Source organism: Scatophagus argus, chromosome 5, assembly GCF_020382885.2.
Source record: "Scatophagus argus isolate fScaArg1 chromosome 5, fScaArg1.pri, whole genome shotgun sequence".
NCBI lineage: Eukaryota > Metazoa > Chordata > Actinopteri > Scatophagidae > Scatophagus > Scatophagus argus.
In genome coordinates, this window is record NC_058497.1 from 21,992,851 (window position 1) to 22,016,103 (window position 23,253).

A 23,253-nucleotide genomic window follows, 5' to 3' on the forward strand; every position below is an offset into this window, starting at 1 on the left:
AAAGCAAGACATGATCTCGAAATGACAGATTGCATCTCTCACCAAAATGGCCATGCAGTCAGGCTCACTATTAATCTGGTATTCCTAAGGCGTAAAATTGTCTATTAATGGTGAATTTAAGTTTCCTCTAATGCTCTTGATTTTGCCTTTTATACATTTGTTCAGACAGGTGTTGAATTTTAATGGTTTGTGAGGAACGATTTGATGTTACAGTGTTGGCAGGCTTTGCTAATGGTCATACTCTCAGCTAATTACTATTAAGTGTGAGGAAAAACATAGAAGCCCCCCAGTAGGCAGGCAATTTCCCGACTCTACTGATGCTCAGCGTACACCAAAACTATTGATTGGTGTTGTTGTAGTCCCTGTTAAAAAGACCCCTGCCTCCTTTGGTGAACCAGGCACACATTAAAGAGGAACAGACACTGTTGGGTCTATCAAATGCCTTTACTTTTTTTTTCTTGAACTGGTTTTTAATAAGTGTGTGTCGTGTGAAGGGGTTTGCAATACATTAGACAATGTTTAGTGCCAGGCATGGGGTGGGGGGCTATAATAAGAGGACAAGGTTCTTCATTAGTTATTGAACTCTCCTCATATCTGAAGCATTCATTAAACACGGTGCAGACATATGCCACGACTGGAAGGCATACGAGGAGTCATTTGTAAAAGCCCAAAGGAGCTCTGCAATGTCACAGCCAGTTCATTTGTCTTCTCTGCCTCTCACAGGTTGTTTGGAGTTGTCTGTCGTGTCAAGCTTTTCTGCTACTCCCTTTGGAAGGAAATGAACCTTAGAGGCTAGTTGCAATGCTAGTGTGAAACACATCCTGTTTTTAATCAAGCAGCCAGGCTATCAGCCATCACAGTCTGGCCATGATGTTCTTATTAGACTGACAGAAGCTGGCAGATACTGGCTGTCAGTGCAAAGATACTGTATGTTTTCCCTGTTGCTGCCTCTTCGGCTCTGCTTTCACTTCTGCATTGTTATCAAAGAGATCTTTTTTTTTTTTTAGTTGATATGTGTTTCTCTTCAAGTTTTCCTCATGAAACATTCAACTCAGTCTGGATAAAATGCTTTTTAAATAGATGTCTGGTGGATGTTTTATGCAATTCTTAACTCGAGTGCCCTTTGACTCACAGACACTGCAGCCACTTGTCCTTGCTGACACTGTAGTCGGTGTATGTCAGGAGGTTCTCGGCTTCTGCTTCTGTTCACTAAATTGTTGAATTTGATGAATTATTTCAGTTTAATGAACGAAAAACTAATAAATAACAAATCTTACTTTTACCTTTGCTTTGAGCTGAAATTTCCCAGGTGCCCTTGAAATATTAGATACTTTGTTTGTGAGTCAGACTTTTAAAACACTTATTTGAATATGCACAGTGATGCACTGGACACGCAGCTGCTTCTGATGTGATAGGCTGAAACTAAATATGGGAATAACTGCATTATTTGTTGATGGCTGTTTCCTTCGTAAACCTTTTCAAAGACGCCAGAGTCACCTTGAGACTGTGACCGAGTGAATGGGCCCACTGTTCGGATGGCAGGGGGTTGGCAGCCAGAGAAGCCGAGCCTTTTTGCAGATCAGGGTCTTCAGATGTGAGAGTTCTGAGAAGCTTGATGTCGGCTTGTTCTGTAATCCCCCCACCTCTCTCAGGATCATTTGCATCCATTTTTCATCAATCTTGGTGTGAATTCTTAAGATATGAAAAATAGGCCCAGGGCCAGTCTTTTAAAATTTCTTTTTAACTCTTCTCCATGTTCTCTTGCTGAGAGATTGGTTTGAGGACCAGGGCACAATAATTCTCTCTTTGACAAGATTATTTTATGTGTGTGTTTTTATCACGTTTAATGATGTGTGGATGGGGCAGCGTAAATAGTGAATGTGCCTCTGTGCTGCCCTTGATTCTAAATGAATGAAGACAAAAGATAGCTTGTAGACATTCACTAAATGAGATTAGCAGTGCATGGAGTGCAAGTTTATTCAACAGCCCTGCTGTCACATGCACATAAAAATCTGCCTATTCTATAGAAATTTCATTACTAGAAGCTACTGCCATGTTTACAGTGTTAGCATTTGTGTTAATTAATGGTACATGTGCCTTTTTTTTTGTGAACAGTTATATAACAAATCGTGGACAGATTTTTTTTTTCCTAAGGATGATTTTTGAAAATATGAGAGCTGGTTGCATCTTTTCAGCCTCCTTGTGCCACCTAAACTCAAATTCAAAAATAACAGGATCGTACTCAGTGGAAGACATGTAGGGAAGCAAAGAATAATCCCGCTGGTCAGTGACAGTTTTTTATTTTAAAGAAAGAAACCATCAAAAAGAAAAGAAACAATTCTGCCTCCCTTTGGAGCTTCTTATGTTTTTGCATACTTGGACCATTATTTTGGACTTGACTGAAACTCAAGTTTAAAATGGCAACTCTGTTCGGATTCATTCATTTCTGTATTTAATGCCCATGAGTTCCTTCCCCAGCGAGTCAAACAGCACGGGGAGAAGCTGTTTTTCCCCTCTGGTGAGCTCCAGCTAATGAGTTCAACTTAGCTGTAGGTGTGCATGGTGGCTGGTTGGAGGAGCCTGTTGAGTTTCCAGTAGGTGCTGGATGGAGCCAGTGGGTAGGAACGTAGCAGCTCTGCCCCTCAGATCCTTAAAAATATTGGACAAATAGCAGAAAAGTTCCATGGCGGTAAGTGTATGAAGAACTTTACTCTGTTGTTTTCATGTGATGCAAATGAATAAACTGAGAATTTAGTTTTAACAGTTATTATTCAGAGTGAATGTTGGTCTTCCTCATGATACTTGACTACTTGCTTAGTATTACCAGATTGCTAAGATTTTTCTTTTTCTTTTCTTTTTTCTTTTGTTTTGCAAGTGAGTGTTTCATTTGCATCTACCCTGAGTTAGCAACAGAACTGGCATGGGATACTCACATCACATAATGGTGCCTGCTGTGGCTTGTCCCCACTCATCTACTTTTCCAACCCAGGGGACTGTTATTCCCTAAGTAAAGCCTGGAAGGCAGCAGCCTCCCACAAGGCCCACTGCCAAGTTCTGGCCTCCCACTTTTTGTAATTAATCAATCCCAAGTGGCCGACACATCGCAACACCTGATGGTGATGTTAGCCAGCTAGTTAGATAACTGCATAGCTGCTGGAGACATGCCTAGTGTTTTAATGATTTTTTTATGTATTTGGTTTGCTTTTTTAAATTTAACTTATTTTTGCCATACCAGTCGTGCCATGAAACCAAAAAATGTACTGAATAACTCCAGCAATAATTCATGAGAACATACACCTTCAGCGATTTCCTGCCACTGCTAAAATATTGGGGAAAAAAACTCAGATAGGACAGAATTGGCCTGCCAGACTGCAATTGAATTCTGAAACGCAGCAAGTACAAGGTGATACTAATTACAGGTTGCTAAACATACAAACAGTCTCAACGGGCAGCAGAATGTCACTCCCAGGATGACAGGCAAAAGCAGCGAGCTGCCAGGCCGCCTAAAGAATGCCAGACAAATGGCAGATATCTGACACAGAGCAAAGCAATACAGGGACAGTCTGTCAGACAGCTAGATGAGAGTTTACCCTGTGAGGCAGCCAGCATCACCAAACTGCCAGGAGGGTTGCTTAACAATGTGGTACGAAGTATAAACGCGTTTCTCTTACATGTCCACATATTTGTGTTTGAAGACACAGATAATTTAAATCCTGTTTTGGACTGTGGCTTGTCTGATCAAAGCATATGACAGCTAAACATGATTAAAATTTCTACTTTTAGTGACAAAAGTAATTGGAAAGAAATTATACAACATCAGCAAGTCGTATCCTGCAAGAATCTGCTGTGCATATGTGTAGCCACAATGTGAATGAATCTTTCCGTGAGTGAACAAATAAATAAATCAAGCTTCAAGCAACAAATGTGAATTTATTGCAGGTGTCACTCCTGTCAATGTCTCTGTCCTGGACGCATTAATGGCTGCAGGGATTGGAGAAAAATTTGAAATCCGTTAAATGAGGCACCTTATTTGTCCTTTTTTTGGTCCGGCAAATGCACACCATCCATCAGGCTGCCTCCCGCCGTTGTTTGAGCATCACACTTCTTGCGGAATGACCTGTCAGCTTCTTAAAATTTATTTGGTCTTATCTGCAGCTTACCTGTGATGTTGTGAAAACAGAGACTTAAATCTTTCTCTTTGTCATCATGACAAGTTGCTCTGACCCCTTATTCAAAATTGACTTCTAGAAACACAGCATGTTTCGATATATGCTCTGCATTACAGCAGAACGTAAATACCATAACATGGCATTGGGTCACAGTCAGCTGGAGGAGTAAATAAGCTCTGATAAAGAGCAAGTGAGCATGAAGCTGATGTGAAAAAAGTCTGTTATTTGAATTGACTTGAAGCGGCTTTTGCAGCAGTGTGTGTGTTCAGGTAAAATAACAGCACATTTGATAAATTACCTTCTCCTACTCTATAAGCGGCAATATTAGAGCTTTACTCTATTAGTGCTCTCTAACCAGGTTTCACTGTCATTGCTGAGCTTTAGCGTGAGGACGGTGTAATATGCAATTTGCTTTTGTATTAACACCACAGGCCAAGTGATAACTTCATTGAACTGCATAGATAAGCGGTATATTGCATCGGGTATAGAGATCTACTTTCCCACTGTAATTGGACTTGATGATGAATGGCATTGCAGGTCCTAATGTGGCAGTATGGTTTCATCTTGGGCCTCTGGCTCTCACTGGCTATTATCTCCATCCCATGAGGATACATTGTGTCTGAGCCTTTGTTGGCTCTGCGCAGTGGAGTGGAGGACCTAATCTATTTATCACAGGGTCTGCGTGACCACCCAGCCAGGCTGCTATATCGGATCATACCAGGCTCCCTTGTGCTCTTCCTCAGGGGAAGGAGGAAGCGCTGATGTAACATGCAGCTTCACACCTGTCAAACAGTGCTGAGGTTGGTCATCCCTGAGGAATGGAGCACAGAAGGCAACACATTAAAATGCATTTTGTGTCATGGCTTACTTGGCCAAAAAAAAAAAAAAAAAACCTTGTTTTTTTTTTCTTTTGACATGGAGGACATAATCCGCAGCATGTCGTGTTGGAACATTCAGGGGATGAATCAATGATACGATTTAAAAAGCAGATGCTACTGAGAACAAGAATTGTCTAGCGTTTGGATTGATCTTTGTGGCTTGAGATGTTACTCTTCGCTGCTTCACCAACTTTTTGAACTGCCCCTCAGTGTGGTGTTGCATCTGTGGGGAAAAAAAATGGTGAAATTCAGTATCCAACTTTTCTAATTCAGCTTCTGAATCAAGTTCATAAACTGCTACTGTAGGTAATACGAGCTGAAGGGAAATCTGAACTTTTCTCTTGTGTTGAAACGTTTGCCAGACATTTGGGTGATGTTAGAAGCAAGTGTTGATAGATACCATTTTTTTATTCTTTTCGTTCACTGCAAGTGATTTTGAGCACCATGCAAATGAAGTAACACGGTCACCTGGTGGTCATACAAACATAAGCGTATCTCAAGGAAGATGAGAAATAATGCATATGCTGCAGTGCTGGTAAAAGTGAATTATGAATAATTGTAGTGTTATGTTAATAAACCCCAGTCTGTTTCAGCTGAGGTTGATGTGACATCCCAGAGGTCAATATATCATGAAGGTCTTGGTGAAAAATTACCAATGTAGATGTACCATAGATACAGATTTGTTGCAACAATGGAAATATTTTTTTTTTCACACGTATGGTTATATATACTGATATACTGGACACACGTGACACACACTGTTGGAGCTAAATGTGCAACAAGCATCTGAATTATGAGTTCCACACTAAGCAGAGGCAGAAGCAAACGCTTAATCAGTGTCATGAATGTGTCAGTCGCCCAACACATCTGCAGTCCGTCGCTGCTGCTTTAAAACCTGGCATCCATGTGTACAACGTTCTGCTCGGTGCTCATTTTACACACTGCATATGGACAACCCAATCTTGAGATGTAACTGACGTTTCCATGGGAACACGCCACTGAATGGGAAGAGGTGATGTGCGTAGTGTACTTTGCCTTGAGTGGCTGTTCAGATCCAGATGACTCTCCCATCGCTCAGTCAGGAGCCGGGACTGGGGCCATTTATGGAATCCGCCTCCTCCAACCTCCACCAACACAGTCCAGCCAACGGGCACATAGAAAATTTACATGCTTTGTAGGACTCCACGGGCAACAACACAGCCACAAGTTACACTTTCATATTCAGATATCTTGCCGGTTTCACCCATTTTGAGTCTATTTTTGCCCTTACTTGGAGGACAGAGGAGTTCGTCATATGTTGAAGACGAAAGCCAAAGCGAGCAGAGGTGTAAGATTTATCTCATCCTGAAGAGAGGGAACTCAATTTCCCTGCATGGTGTTTGTTTACCCAAGTGTAACATCAAATCCTATCAGTTCAAATACATAGGGATGGGCCTGGCTGTACTAAACGCTTGCCCAGTGGTCATGCAAGTGGTCTGATGGAAATCGGAAAACTTCGCTGTGTAGCTGCTGATTTCTCATGCTGACAACTGGATATGCGAAAGACTCCACGGTGTAGTTAATGAAAACACCATCTCCTGTCACTGACACTCCATCTCCAGCATAATGGAGCTTTGGTTATCAATATGTGAATGTCCTGTAGCGCTGAAAATTAATCTCTGGTGCCTAAAGTGCATGATGAGATGTGTGAATAATTCACAGCTTCTTGTTTATCTGACCTTGAGTGTGTGTGTGTGTGTGTGTGTGTGTGTGTGTGTGTGTGTGTGTGTGTGTGTGTATTGGTGCGTTTTGCTAGCTGGGAAGTGTTACGGTTCCTACTGTCAAACCTGCGCTGGTGGATGGAGGAGTACCGCTTTGACGGCTTCAGATTTGACGGCATTACCTCTATGCTGTACCATCACCATGGCATCGGTAAGGCTGGTTTTTGTGCATCTCGTTTTTTTGTGTAAGGCGTGCCATCCTCCTTTTCTCTGAAACCTGCAGTGCATTGTGCAGTTCAGACTCCAGAAAATAAATAAATAATAAGACCAATGGGAGTTTTTTGAGTGGTCTGCGCGGTCCCAGCCATCATGTGGTGGGATTTCTTATGTACAAAGCAAACACAAGGCCACATAGTTAAACCATTCGCACATGAATTAGATGAATTAGATTTTGTCTCAATGTGAAAGTGTTCAAAAGTCTCATGGTGAAAAACATTTTTCAGATGATGTTTTAGAAATAAATGTAGCCAAGTAAAAAGTGTATTGTATGAATTAAAATTGGAAGTAGTCACAAGCAGAGCAGTCGCTATAATTCAGCCTTGTCGGTTTATAAAGCCTGTTTCTCAGCAGGGTTTCTATTGAGGTCAGCCTTTTGACTCAAGTGTATAATGTTATGTGGTACAATCTCAGCTGATTGGATGGTTTTTAGCAATTATTCAGTGACTGGTTAAATACAGCAGCAATTTTATGCTGTTCAGTGCATCTGCAGTTGTTCATGCCTCAAGAAGTATAGCAATTCACCAAGACGAAAAATGGAAAAAAAAACATGAAAACCTGAGGTTGCAAATGTCTTATGACAAAAGAAATGTATTCAACTCAGGCCTGCTGGTTGCACACAATGCATTTTAGTGAGAAACATTGCTTTGAAGGTACCTCTAAAAAACATTTTTAAAATCATCTCTATTAAAGACAGAGATGACAAGTGTTTATTAAAAAGCACATCTATTCTTAACACAGAAAGTACAGGAAAGTCGTTTGCAGAAGCTGCCACACAGTCTGTAGTATATGTATTATGTTATAATGAATCTCTTGAATATCTCTTGTCTAGATCTTAAATATAATGAATATCTTGAATATAGTGCTCTTAGGTGCTACTTTACAGCCTCTAAAGTGGCATCTTATTGTGTAGCTCGTAATGTAAAGGGCTGTTCAGAAATATGTCAAAGATATAAAGTACAACAGTAGCACCACTTATAAAAAAAAAAATAAAATAAAAAACAAGGAATGAAGTTTTTTTTTTTTTTTTTAATGTTTGGGAGGAAAACATGATGAGTGTTGACTGTGTGGGTGTTTACTCCTCAGGCGTCGGCTTCTCAGGGGACTACAGCGAGTACTTTGGCCTACAGGTGGATGAAGACTCTTTGGTTTACCTGATGCTTGCCAATCACATTCTTCATACCCTTTATCCTGACTGCATCACTGTTGCAGAGGTAAAAACGCTCTACCAAACACACACACACACACAAAATCAGCATCTACTTACTTTTCAATAACACCGCCCAGAGCTGTTATTAATTAAAAGCACTTATTCGTTAGGCATAGCTTTCTTACAAGATAATTCAAGGTAATTTATTTGTCCTTGTGCAATACAGGCTTGCACAACGAAATGAAAGTTTTTAGTCCCCTTCATGGATAAATTCAAATTCACAAGTTTAGGTTAAATTTAGAAAAAAATGGGGTGGGAAAAGTGGAGCATTATTGCATTATTTAGTTTGACATTGTTTGAAATGTATGGTAGAGTATGTTTGTTCTTTGACTCTCATTGTCACATTAGTGCTCTTGTTTGTTGTGTCTCTCTTGTCCATGTGAGTTGGACACCTTCTGGTGTATGGCACTTTAAAAATGAATGAATGTAAGCCGCATCAACGAGATAGTGATGGTAATACGGATACGGACGGCATCTTCACATTAGGAGTTCCACATCTGGGAAACACTGTCCATCAACTTTGACTGCATCAGGCGTCATTGATGTAAACACAGAGTCAACCTTCCCTCATACTGCCGGAGTCGTGCGCTCTGTCAGCTCGGAGGCTACGCCCGTCAAGTGCAACAGCTCAACTCGGGATGTTGTGGTGGAGACAGGTCTTGGTAAACAACACTCTGTTATTTTCAGTTTCTTGGCCAACCTGAGTCTCGTTTTATCCACTTCAATTTTTTGCAACCGGACATTACCCAGGAATAGCCTTAAGACCAAGCGGGGCTAGCATGGCTCCCATCCTAGATCTCTTTCGTCTCGTCCATGATGAGGTCCAGCTGGTCTGGTTGAACGGCAGACGGGTGTTGTGGGCAGTGATCGTCCCAAAAGATCAGCTTCTCTTGATCCAGACCCTGTGCCTCCTTCTCCACTGGCAATAACAGAGTGTTTTTCTTTAAGGCTAAAAAAACTACAAGATTAAAACAAAAATCTATCAATATTGAAGGAGCTATGGACAAAAGCCATGGAAAATATGGTGCAGTTAAGATGTAGTGCGCAAGGAAATGTGGTGTCTGGGGTGGTATGCGATGGGATGAGAGGTATTGATGTGATCTTCGCTGAGTACTGTGAAAGAAACCTGTGCACACAAAGGGAAAATGTGAAATGAAATACTGTGACTTCTCTGCAGGATGTGTCAGGGATGCCTGCTCTCTGCAGAAGAGTGGAGGAGGGAGGACTTGGTTTTGATTACCGGCTGGCTATGGCCATTCCTGACAAGTGGATTCAGGTAAGACGATTTACTTCTTTTTAATCTACCTCTTTTTTTGTGCCCTTTTTTTTTCTCCCCAGTAACTTTTACACACACTATAGCCTTGTGCTCACAGAGAAACTTCTGCAAGAACCACAAGTAAAGTAGAGTGAAAAGTTAAAACATGCGCTTTCAAAACAGGGATGAAAGACAAAGGGAGTGACAGGGCATGTTCGGAAGCATTAAACACTCTTGTGCTATATTACAGCTGAGCCTGTTGCTAAGCTTTTGAGCCTTGTAAGAAGCTTTTAAGTGTGAAACATGTGGAGCAGTACAGTGACATCAGGACCTTGCTCAGTATTTTCCTAGAGGAGCCTGTGTGCTGTTGTGCTCTGGTGTAACTTGCAAATGGGCTGAAACGGAAATTTAGGAGTCAAATATTGATTTGAATATGCTTAGAAAAGTTCTTGTTTACACTATACTAAGTACAATACACTCAGTGACAGGAAAACAAAGAAGAAAGTAAGTAAGAAAGTAAAGAAATAGTAGCAAAGAAGTTTCAGTAATAGCAATACCATGCTATAAAATAGAGCTTTTGTTACACTCTGCTGTGCTACATTAGGACATTTTAATTTCATTTCATTTTTCATACTTCATATGCACATAAAACTACACATAAACAGTTTTAGTGTAAAAGTGTAAGTGTAAAAGCACAAAAAAACAAAAAACACATTATCATGACAAGATTATGACAGGTGGTGATAAGTTCACAGTCATTTATTTCTGTGAAATGTACTTCCACAGTCATAATGCCTCTTTAACGGAAAAATGTTACCAGGTCACATTTGTATTCTTGATTTCTCATTTTCCATTGTGGCAAATGTGGTGAAGAGATTCTGCTCTTGAGTTGACATTTATTTGACTTTTTTTTCCCCACTCAGAACTGCAACTGTGTTTTATCAAACCAAAGAAGGCCTTTGTGCTTTTTCTAAAGCAATGCTAATTTATTTTTCTTTTTTCCCTCCTTAATCCTACCTGCTGTGTGGATGGGAAGGTCATTGTTTATCCCTTGAAACACAGAGTTATGAATGAATGATGGAAAATACATAATTGTTACTGAAAACAAAGGCAATAAAAGCGAGAGAATGGCGTCCTTTAATTCTGTTAAATTCTGTTAAGGTCATCTTGTTGCTCACCTTTACGTTTCGCTCGGATTTATTAATCAGCCTGAAATGTCCTTGAGGTAGCGTCATACGATGTCAAAGCAGTGGTTGTTTTGTTTTGTTTTTTTCCTGTTTGAACTGTTGATTTCCAAACCAGTCAGACAGGCTCAATAGTCAAAGATCAGAAATGCTACCAGCAGAGTTATCGCCCTCCGCTCGTTCTCAAGTGCAGAGGTTAATTCTAGCTATAATAAATTAAAGAAGAAAGAGATCAATTATTTTCTTCCCAACTCAGGGACAGTAAGCTGTGAAGAAATAGAAAATATAATTTTTCTATTGCAATGAAGAAATTCCTATGAATAAATTTTATGAAATGGCAACAAAGCATGACAGTTTATAGACATAAAATCCAGACATCCTTCACTAGACCTCTGATGCTTTTTTTGAGCTTCAGCAAATTTTTAAATTTTAAAACGTAATTTGTGTGTGGAGTTCACATACTAATATACTACATACTTACTAATCAAGTAAAAAAATGTGTGTGTATTATAATTCTTTGTTCACGTAACTGTGTATATAATATATATATATATATATATATATATATATATATATATATATATATATATATATATATACATATATAGTCCCTTAAAAGCTGAAAATGCAGTTTTGTCACGTTGGTCTGCAAATGAGACACCATTGCTCTGCTTCAAGATCAAATGTGGCTTTAAAAATGAAACATTCATGTGGATAAAGCCTATCTGCCGACACCGAAATCAGAATAGGCATATATTTACAAAAATCCATGAAGTTGATGAGGTAATATATTAAATATATTGTCTTTGTACTGAGTATGCCAAAAAGTATGCCATTTGTTTTATTCATGTTTCACACAGTGACCAGGCTTATTTTTGGAATCAGAGGTTGTATGAATACGAGCTTTAACACTAAATTTAGCATATAGAATAATTAACTACCTGGGCCAACAAATTGTGAGGAAATGAACATGCTGACAAAGGTGGGGCATAGTTCATTAGATAATTCGAGCTCAGCCTGATAAAGTATTTAAGCAGGGTGAAGAAAAAGAACTTTAAACCAAGATAATATTTGTATATATAATATCACTACAAGAACTGATTGAGTATTTTCTATCAATAATCATTACTGGTAAACATGATAACAGCATTTGGTGATGTGCTACCACCTAGCGCTCCTTCAGACTGGATGGGAAATTCTGGGCGCCAAATATTCTCTGTCCTTCCACAACAACTGTTGAAGCACCCTTTAGCTCAGCACTTGAGCCCAAACAGCCACTGTGAAAGTACTTAATGGCCCACAATGGGAAAACATTGTTTATAACTGTGCAGTCATCAGGTATCAAAGTCCATAACTGTGTGATGTTGAAGCCGAGTAGCACAAAGAAAGGGCATGCCTGCCCACCCCTCCATCCGAAGACAAATAAAGGTTATTATATATTTCTTTGTCTGAGAGTAGCACCAACATCTTGCTGTACATCTGTAGACTTGCTCTCAGATTTTTTTTTTCAACCTCATTATGGGGTAAACATAAGATCAGCATATAACCTCAATGTCTATATTAATAAAAATGCCTTGCCTTCATTGTCGCCTAGTTTTATGAAATCAGCAAATATTACTTTGGAAAGCAATTGTAGGGAAGCAGACAGGCAGCAGGTTATCTCTGGGGATGTGTCAGTCTGTTTGGGTTGGCTGGTGGAGGAATGTGGATGTTGTTTCCACGTGTGTGTGTGTGTGTGTGTGTGTGTGTGTGTGTGTATGGGCATGCTTAAAGCAAGTAGGAGCCCTTTCTTGTTTGATATTTGAGGGAAAATGCTGTTTCCAGAATGTCTAACGAGATAATCTGTTGTTAGATTCATGAGAAATTGTGCTTTTTTATCTACTAGCCCACACTGAAAGTTATATTTACTCATATTTTGGTGAAAAGCAAAGCAGAGTGTGTGACCTCGGCGCCGCATGCATCCTCTCGCACTACAGTTTCTTGTGTTTCTCGATGGGGGAAGTCTATGCATCGTTAATCAAGTCTGTCTCTCGCAGCAGTGGGTTTTACTTGGTAGCAAGGAAGGAGAGAGGAGAGAAGAGGAAGGGAAAGGAAGGAGGGGAGGCGAGAGAGAGAGAGTCCCAGACTTGACCTTCCTCTCTGATGCTTGCATTAGCTGTACGGCAGGCAGTGCTGCACCGCTGAGACACAGCCTGCTCCACAGTAAGCAGAGGTTTCTCAGGGTTGTCTTCCTGACACTGCTGGAGAGGTTGTCGCTGCTTTTACTTTTCAAGTAATAATACTTTGATGCAATATTCGTTTAGATATTGTTGCTTCCCGGAGGAGAAGTGATGCCATGTGAATCGTAGAGGAGAGCAAGTGAGCAGTGAAATTCATGTACTTCTGTGCAGGGAAGCATTCATATGAACATGCCTTGGTATAGTCAGTGAAGTGCACTCAGGGCTAGCCTTGCCTCTTCTCACAGAGTGTCAATTAGGGAGGGATTTGAATGGACTGAAGAGGAGCCGCTAGTGAGGTGTGTGTGTGTGTGTGTTGCAGAGAAGGAGACATGGAAGGAGGAGGGCAGGCATTCAGAGACAGACAGACAGACAGGCAGGAGAAAAAGAGGGAAGGACAAAGAGACATACAACAGGGCTGTGTGGGCATATTTATAGATTCACATGTGTGCATGCGATGAATCTCTCTTGGTTCTTCCAGCGGGGCCTCACGCTGGGTTTCATCCTCAGCATGACTGATTGATATGACTCATTTACTGGCTGCAGAAGGCTTAGGACCAACAGGCTGTGAAAAATTAAGATATCCTAATGAGAGGACCAGATAAGGCGCGCAGCACAAGTTCGGATGATTCGATCTGATTATGGCCATAAAATGCTGTCACTCCTAATGGATAATGTTACAAAAGCCCTCTAATTTAACAAGCACCCTTCCCTCCAGCTACAATAGATTGAGATGTAATTGAAACAATTAGAGGCGGAGGAGGTAGAGGGCTCGCTGGTCGCAGCTAGGATAAGAGAAGGCGATGTGGAAAATTCTCCGGCATCACTCTGCTTCTCTCAGCTCGGCAACTTGAATGACCTCTAAGTCAATTGTGCCAATTTTTGTTTCTATTCCTCCATTTATTTTAATTGAATGAAAATATCAGTCTGCAAAGCCTTCTCCTCATTAGTTTCAGGGGCAAAAATCCATCTCTGGTCCACATACTTTTTTTCTGTCCATCATGACTGGAAACGCTTTCAATTAGCATGATTTAATGCAATTCATGCTGCTGGCTAGCAATGATGGACTCCAGCTTGTTTATGTAAACATGTCAGCGACTTCACTGCACGGCCGTTAAAGGCCGCCCACTCTCTTTGACCCCCTTGGTCGGTGTCACTCTGCTCTCGCCTCCTTTTAACAGCAGCCTTTCAGCTTCATCCTGCTTTATTTTATTAACTAATTGCACTCTGAGGCCTTCTTTGTATGGTGTTAACTGATTTCGACAGCTCGGGCTTCTTCAGCAAGGATTTTTGTCTTTATAAGAAAACTGAGGGGTGAGCTGAGGGGTATCTTTCGGCTGAGTGAAGCCTTTGGCGTGGGCCAAATTCATTAATTTCCCAAACTGTGAAAATACAGGCCTTAGGTTGATCCATGGGATTGAGTGTTGCACACCTTCATTCTTTCTTTCTTCATTTCTGGGGGTGGCACTGTATGTGTGAGAGGAGAAGAGAAGAGAGGATTTCCCCATAGCAACACAAAGTCAAACGCAGTTCCAGTAGCTGTGTTTGCAAAGAAAGGAGAGGCAGGATGCTTGGGTCAGTCACCGAATGTAAAACAAGAGCTTTAACACATCTCTACCTCAGAGTCCTCCCCAGCACCTTGTGATGGTGGTGGAGAGGTTCTTGAACCAGTCGCAGCATGTCAGTGGCAGCAAAATGACCTCATCCTGCACTGCAAGAATTATATATATATATATATATATATATATATATTATTTTATTTCTGGCTCTGCCTAATTAATCTGGGCACTCTGGTTGGCTCCTGACAGCAGGCTTGTAAAGTAAGATTTGTGCACTGCTCATTATCATTGATGAAGTGGAGTGTCAGTGGTGCCAGGAAGCTCGGCTGGTCGGGGCTGATGTGGGTGAGCTGGTGGTAGCGAAGTCGTCAACCCAGTCACTCCTGTCTCCGCTCCGACAGTCCAACTCCCAGATTAATTGCTCCCAGACCACTTTTGCGGTTGAATTGAATTGTAATGATTCATAAGGAAGTGTAAAGTGTCTGATTGTACGTGGATGTGGAGGCGGCCGGGATGATCTCCAGGGTATATCCTGCAGATTCAGTTCTTTAACTTTTATATTGGAGCTGTTGGGAGGGAGCATTTATAGGATTTATTTATTTTCAGCTGGTGTTGCATTCTGAATTTAGCCGCAGGAGGGAAATTCATTTTTAAGCGTTGTATTATTGGTGAATACAATATGTTTATTTATATTTATATATCTATATATCTATATCTATATCTATCTATATAGATATATAGATACATAGATATATATAGATAGAAATACTTAAGGTCCAGTATGTAGGATTTAATGACAGATATAGAACAAAACATTTCTAGGAATAATAAATAAATTCATAATTATGTTGTCATTGGCACCTAATGAAATATTACTTTAGTATGAGCAGTTCCATAAAGTCTGGCTTGTTTCTACGGTAGCCCAGAAGGGACAAACCAAAAACTGCTTCTAGAGAGATCCTTTTTGCACTATTTGCAGTTTGCAACCACCCTACAGGATGCCATTAGACCCCTCACAGTGGACCTTTTAATGTCTTAGTTCAACTAACCTCGTTCAAATAACAACCTGCTAACTACTCATCTGTCTTGATAATGGAGTTTAATTTATTAACTTTATGCAGTATTAATGTTTTTCACACTTTTCATCTTGTGTATGTTTCTGCATGATGATTTCCCTTACATATTTCTAATTTTCCAATTCATTTTGTTTGATCAGTTTTCCAACATTCACCCACTCAAACTGTTCAAGTTATTTTTTTTTCTGTCATATTTCTCATGACCAGTATAGAGTACCATTGAATCTATCTTATCTCTATTGAACTGAATTGAATCTATACATTTCTTCAGGGTTTGGTTACAAAAAGAAATCTCACATCACATCACATTCATTTATTTTTACCTTTTGTTCAACTTTCTTTTGTGTTTTTCCTTCATTGTATGGGCATTTTTATACTTTTGTACCTTTTGGTATATTGGGAAAGACTCTGTATAAGTGCCCTTTGCTTCCATCAGTCCATATATGTGTATATCCTCTTAATATGTTGTCTTTTTTTGTATTTCTCTGTAACATTAAAAATTTATGACTAAATATGGCAAGAGGCAAAGTTAAAAGAAAGAGTTTAGCACTCAATAACACAGGCAAATAAAAAGCATTTTCGGTAGTTTAATGTGGTGTTTACAAAACACCCTATGCCAGTCCTATTAAAATCTAAACTGGAACAAAAACAGATAACATTAGATTACAACATTAACTAAAACCTTCCTGCTGGGGTGGTAAAAGCGCTGTTGTGTCAGCCTCCTTGTTGCCTCCTGATTTAAAGTGTGATTTAAGAAATGGAACTAATGTATGTTCCAAGGCATAAGCTCCTTGACATCAGGGATCTGATCAGTTCTTGATGCTGAGCTAAAACCAAAGAAACAGCCTGCATGGCTCAGGATCTGAGGCAGGGTGCTGAGCTCAGTGGGAGTAAAAAGGTCTGAGAATTTGTAGTACATGCAGATGATAAGTGCCTTGCTGAGGTTTTCTGGTGGCATTGGCAATGACTAATACGGCCACACAAGGCTAAGGTGAAGAGTGAACGTGAACACATGGTGATATATAGATCGGGATAGCCTGTATTTAGGTGGACCAGCCAGTTCATCTCAGACATATTGATCGGCACAATTTACTCTCTTTACCCAGAGGATTATGGCTCTGTAGAGTAATATAAAGGTTTCCTGACATGTCAATCAACTGTCGCAGCCAATTCCACTGAGCAGACTTCAGCCTGTCACTGAGATGGGCTTGCCAACTCCCCCACCAATCAGACAGGCTGAATGTCCACCACCAAGGGTTCTTAGAGGGCATAAACTCTCTTTTTTTCCTCTTAGGAGTGATATTGATACTGTGGCTTTCTCTCATCTCTCTTGTTTATTAAATCATCTTCGTGCCCACGACTGTCTACATGGTTATTTTTTCTCTGCCCTGTGCTCTCGTTTGCTTGTGTAACGTGATTCGCACTGTTTATAGTGATCGTATAGCAGCACTATGTGTTGTTGGCCCCCTTTTTCCTTTCTGACCCTGAAAATGACTCCTTTGGCAGAAAGTGTGCATGTAGGCAGGCCAGTGGCAGGGCATTGATTCCATGGTTGGATTTATTGTTGAATCCCACCGTTTGGATGAGAGACTCTGACCTTGCCCATCTCAGGTGGGGAGAGCTTATGCCTTACTACCCATGGGCTGCAGTGAAGTTATTAAAAACTCCATTACCACCATTCAAAGGTAGACATAACTCACAGCGCGGATATAGAGATGTCAAGACAGAGATTGATCTGAGAAAGAAGTGTAACCCAGAGAAAACTTAAGAAAGGTAGAAAGACTGCCAGAGTTGAAATACTGAGCTTTAGACATCAGTCAGAGCTCGAATGTATCTCTCAGTTACACATCTATCATAGCCTTTTTCAATAACCCCTCTCTGTCACCGTGTAGATCCTGAAGGAGTTAAAGGATGAGGACTGGGACATGGGCAATATTGTCTATACACTGACCAACAGGCGCTATGGAGAGAAATGCATAGCCTATGCAGAAAGTCATGATCAGGTAGGCTATTTTCTACAAGATCCTACTTCATCGTGCCAGTGGAGTCTGCATCATCTGTGGGTGATGAAACATGATCCCCTTTCTAGGCTCTCGTTGGTGATAAAAGTCTGGCCTTCTGGTTGATGGACAAGGAGATGTACACCAACATGAGCTCACTGTGTGCCATGACGCCAATTATCGACCGTGGCTTGCAGCTGCATAAAATGATCCGACTGCTCACTCACGGCCTGGGTGGAGAAGGCTACCTCAACTTCATGGGTGAGTCATCACAGTAACACGCAGAGAAGCCAACTCTACAGTTTCCTATAAATAAAACTGTACAGCAGGATAAGTAATGTTAAGTAGCTAAGAGGAATATTGTATTACCTTTGTTAGCTGCATTAGTCATTTACACGCATTTCATAACAAAATTCAACTATGAATTATCAAAATGCCAAACATCTAGCCCACGAGTGTATAATAACGTCAATTCAGATCTCATCCTTTGTATCGGATCACATATGACACATCTTCAAACCCATGTAATCATACCATATGTCCTAAGATCATATGATTTCAATATGTAATCACATGGACAGGTGAGACTGAGCAGTCAAGAGGCAATCAAGGTGGTGTTACTGTGAGGTAGCTTGCATTTGTTTTGGGTTCATTTTTCATTAAAACAGAAGAGGGGAATCGCTTCAGTTCCCTCTCATGTACTTTTTTTTTTTCCTTGCTGAATTTGAACGTCTCCCTCAGGCTGACACAACAATCCCTGAGTGTTCACCTAACAGATACAAACACACATTTATTCTCCTGTCCGTCCGAGTCTTCCGCGGGCAACAGGCAGAAGCAGGCTTCACTGTAAATTTTTAATTGATGAGCTATCCCCACTTTGCGCTGGTGTCAGGGGCATCGTCTTTTGTGCTGTGGTGTCATTTATTTTTGAACATATCATTATGTCATAGTGTGTTTTCATTAGCTTCAGGGTAAGACTCACAAACAGATTTTCTGTAAAGATATCCTAATTCGTAAAGGCATGAAACAGCTGAAGCAGCGCTTGCTTTCCGTTAGCGGTAAGGTGCTCAGTTATTAGATTTTGTTTCTTTCATGGATATACTTCTAGAGTAGCTCGCCAACAATGAGTCCAGGCTGATGATAAGCATCAAAGGCACCTTTTGAAGTGGGGTTGACACTAATACTTACTTTCCAGAGCTAATGGTGAAATACAGGACAAAAGCTGTCTAAGATCAGATAGGTTCTCTTTTTTCAAAAGGATCCAATTCTCAGTCACTGTTGAAATGCTCCTCATTTTCAACACGTCATCTCAGCTACGGCATGGCTTTATCAAGGCCTGCTGGCAAAGATAATAAAGTGATAATTAATGATGTTGGAAGTTGACCTTGGTTGAAGGGAAAGTATTTCCTTGTATGTGCCGCTCTCAGACTTAATGTAGATACAGCCTACACTGATCCACAGCATTTTAGCTCCACCTGGTGACAAGGTGATCCGGTCAAGCTCTAAGTCCAAACAATCTATGTATTTCTACAATGGCTGTGCTGCCTTTTTGGATTTATTGTGTTCGCTACGATGCCCATTTGAGGAAAGCGAGTGAAACACCCTGTGAATTTCTGTTAAGTGGATTGATGTGTCGGGGGGGGAAAGAAGCACATTCAAAGCATCTGTTCTCGATGGACAATCATATCAGGGCAGCTCATAATGAACACGATGTCAGAGAACTGACCCCATGTGGGCCGTTGAAGGACATTTGACAGTAATTATATCTGAATCTCTGGATAAAATATATCTAAAAGGTACAATCTGCTGTACTTCTGGTGCTTTGCCTCTCATGTATTTTTTGGTGATGCCGTTTCAGTGCAGCATCAAAATCATGAAAAGTTGATATGGTGAGTGAGCAACCATGCTTAAAAAGTCAATCTGACAACGATTTCATGGGGTTACCTTTTGTGAAAAAGACTAAAGGAGTTGCTTCCTAGGACTTGCCCCTTCAGGTTTTAGTTATAAAATCTGGTATGCTGCATTTATATTTTCACTTTAAATTTGAATATTTGAAATGGTAATGGGCCTATAAATACAGGTTCTTCACCTGTCTTGACACACTCTAAGTGGAAACATGTTTCTCATTGCCTTGTAAAATCTGCCTATAATGGTGGTCCGGTTTCTCGCCCTGCTGACTGTGAGCAGTTTTTAACAGATCAGGTAACTCCTCGTGTTCATGCCGTTTGCTCCAGCCTGAGCTGGAAGCCTTTTATTAGCTACTTTACAACAAGAGCTTACGGATAATATGTTACGTATGTGTCTCTCCTCCACTCGCTCAGCATAAATCTTTTAATGCATCAGTCAATTTGTTAGGTTTTATTTCTAGGTGAGGTGTCATAGACTTAAAGAAAGGACAAACTCTACTGAGTTTTTCCATGAAACAGGAAAACTCCTCAAATATAGGAAAATAAAATCTGCCTTCACAAAATGATTACAATTATGGATTATTTCGTTCCATTTCCTTAAACCAGAATCTGTAGATTTGCTTAGAAAAATAAGGCAAACACACAATTCAAAGTTTAGTTTACCCCATTCTGTCAAGTAATGCTCAGTGGTTTGAAGAGCAGAGATATGGAGAGGAGACCAGTATTACTAAGACAGAGAAAGGAATATTGTTCTCTTTTGAGAACTGTCGTCTGGCTGACTAAAAGAATGGTGCTATCATCTCTCGATAACAGTAATAATGACTGAATGTTAAAAGTGTTTTCTACAGAACACAAAATAAAGGAAAAAGTTTAGTCTTTTTTACAAAGACACAGCGTGCTGAAGTTCATCCCTGAAAACTTTCCGGAGTTCAGGCAATCGAGTAAGTATTGGGGAAAAGCTCAAGAAAAGTTGTTGAGGGGGTGAGGGGGGGATTCAAGTAGATCTAAGATGACATGCTGTGTCAATGGATCAATGAAGGGAGAGTCATTTAGTCAGGGCTGAGCAAGAGCAAATTGTTTGAGCAAGCAAATCAATTTGACTATCCTAGAAAAACCCATTTATTAACTCATGAAAAATAGCAAACACCACACAGCAAGAGGACAGAGGGAACATTCGTGTCTGAGATGCTGAGATGGATATTGTAAAGGATGTTGAAGTGTCAGTGACATTAGAGCACCAAGTGGCGTGGCAGTAATGAAACGCCTCAGCGCTTTTATCATTACATCAGCAGGGACAGAATAGAAGCACTCGCACTTCCTGACTTTTCACAGGACTTAAGATAACCTTGCAGATTTACAGTCTAAATTACACAGCTGAAAACTTCTCAGCCCAGCACTCTGCATTCATGGAGTGCTACAATGCAACAGGCAGCCATTATATTGTGGCCTTGGATGGTGAATTGAACCAGCGCTTTCCTCCTCACACATTTCAGATAGATAATCTCTCTGAGAGCTAACTGTGCTTACAGGCATGTGCTTTTTGGCTGAATGAGACAATCCCACCACTGCTTTGGTCCAGTAATGCTTATTTTATGTGCAAACTGAGAATGTGAGTATATATTAACATAGTAACAAGAAATCAATCTAGTAAGTGCAAATAATTATTGCACCACGTCGGCAGGATTTTTTTTTTTCTTTTTTGCATTGCATCTGAAACCTTCTGTGACTCTTGCCTTCCCATAGTCTCTGATTCCCCTCATTGATCTCCTTTGCCAGAATCCCTCCAATGGAAAACACATTGATCCTTGGCTCCTTCTTGTGCTGCTAATTAGTGACGGGACTGTGTCACTGTCAGGCCCTTATCTGATGCAGGGCTGTGTAGAGGAGTAATGGGATGTGCCAGCAGAAAAGCTGTCTGACATAACCTTGTGTAAACATGGTTGCCCCCCATTAATCATATCGTTATTGGAAACACCATCTACATTATCTAACAAACTTTTAGTTCTTTTTTTCACCCTTTCGCATGGGTGGAAAATCTTATCAAAAGGAATAAAAGAAATTGTGTTTCTTTGTTTTGTGCTGTTATTGACTATGATAATATTTTACTTAATTGCTGACATCTGGGGGATGTGGGATTATGTACTTGTTTCAGAAAACCCTAACCCATTAACCCTTCTCCCTGGAAATCAGGATACTAAGAGTGTGAGTCTGCAGCCATGCCACCGGCTCTGCTCTCACCGTAATGTTTACCATGCTAATGTCTTAGTTTAGTCTGTTAGCAAGCTACTATTTGCTACTTAGCTATGGACACCAAGATACACTATATTGCCAAAAATATTCACTCATCTGCCTTTGCACACATATGAACTTAAGTGACATCCCATTCTTAATCCATAGGGTTTAATATGACATCAGCCCACCCTTTGCAGCTTTAACAGCTTCAACTCTTCTGGAAAGGCTTTCCACAAAGTTTAGGAGTGTGTTTATTCTTCCATTTGAGAGGTCAGACACTGATGTTGAACAAGAAGGCCTGGCTCGCAGTCTTCGTTCTAATTCATCCCAAAGGTGTTCTGTTGGGTTGAGGTCAGGACTCTGTGCAGGCCAGTCAAGTTCTTTCACACCAAACTCACTCATCCATGTCTTCATGGACCTTGCTTTGTGCACTGGTGCACAGTCATGTTTGAACATGAAGGGGCCATCCCCAAACTGTTCCCACAAAGTTGGGAGAATGGAATTGTCCAAAATCTCTTGGTATGCTGAAGCATTCAGAGTTCACTGGAACTAAGGGGCCAAGTCCATCTCCTGAAAAACAACCCCACACTAAAATGCAGCTGCTTGGCCATGGAACCCATTCCATGAAGCTCTCTACACTCTGTTCTTGAGCTGATTTGAAGGCCACATGAAGTTAGAGATTGACTTACCTGAATTCAATTATTTGTATGGGTGAGTGAATACTTTTGGCAATATAGAGTAAGACGAGGCTGAGTGAAATGTCATTAAAAACATGCACTAAATTATCTGGCAATCCGACCAGTATTTGTTGAGACATTTCTCTTATGACCACCATTAATGGAAATTTGCTCGTGTCAGTAGAGGACATTCGTCCTCTGGGGACCATTCATTAATATCGGTACAAAATTAATTGCAATCCTACTAGTAGTTGTTGATTGACCCAAACAGTGGAGTGAGCCATTGGCATTAGTATCCCTTTAGCTGTGCCGCTTGCATGACAAAATACTTGAATCTTTTTTTGTCTTTAAATGACACCTGTCATCCAATACAAATTGGGGTTTTACTCTTGATTACTTTTGACTATCAGTCCTGTCAGTATGCAGAGGACAAGAAACCTGAGCTGTCAGGTCACACAGGTTTTAAACAAATCCCACATTAGCCAAGCTTGTTTGGATGAGAAAAATAATTGCAAACAGTAAAACTAGTAACTCTTCTATGTAAACAGCACAACTAGGTCAACTGGATCTCCCTGTGTTTGTGTGTGTGTTTGCATAGTTTTTCTATGTAAATTACCTTTGTTTAAAAAAGCCCAAACGCTTCTTGTCTATATTATTCTAAAAATCTTTTATCTCAGGTAGCAGTGCTGCAGATATATTATGAGACACAAATGATGATTTTATTTGTTTGTATTGTGGTGAGAATCAATCGTGCAGTATTCCTTCCTTGTACTGTACATTGTCCCTCCTTGAGTGTGCTATCAGGTTTCCTTCAGCTGTGAGGAGGCAGAGGAAGGTTATTAAAATGGTGATTAATGCAGGCATATGGGAGGAACATTGCTGTGCTATCATTGAGAAGAGGGAAATGATAACCT

General features: G+C 40.5%; 1 protein-coding gene across 2 annotated transcripts in view; it reads left to right on the top strand.

Annotated features, from left to right (window-relative positions):
• The window catches only part of gbe1b (glucan (1,4-alpha-), branching enzyme 1b), a 76,278-nt gene that overhangs the window by 21,019 nt on the left and 32,006 nt on the right, over positions 1 to 23,253 (top strand). For both annotated transcript variants that reach the window (XM_046389671.1, XM_046389670.1), the window contains exons 8-12: positions 6,843 to 6,958; positions 8,110 to 8,237; positions 9,411 to 9,509; positions 17,416 to 17,526; positions 17,613 to 17,784. In XM_046389671.1, the coding sequence (XP_046245627.1) occupies positions 6,843 to 6,958; positions 8,110 to 8,237; positions 9,411 to 9,509; positions 17,416 to 17,526; positions 17,613 to 17,784 (626 nt within the window). The remainder of the gene's footprint in view (positions 1 to 6,842; positions 6,959 to 8,109; positions 8,238 to 9,410; positions 9,510 to 17,415; positions 17,527 to 17,612; positions 17,785 to 23,253) is intronic.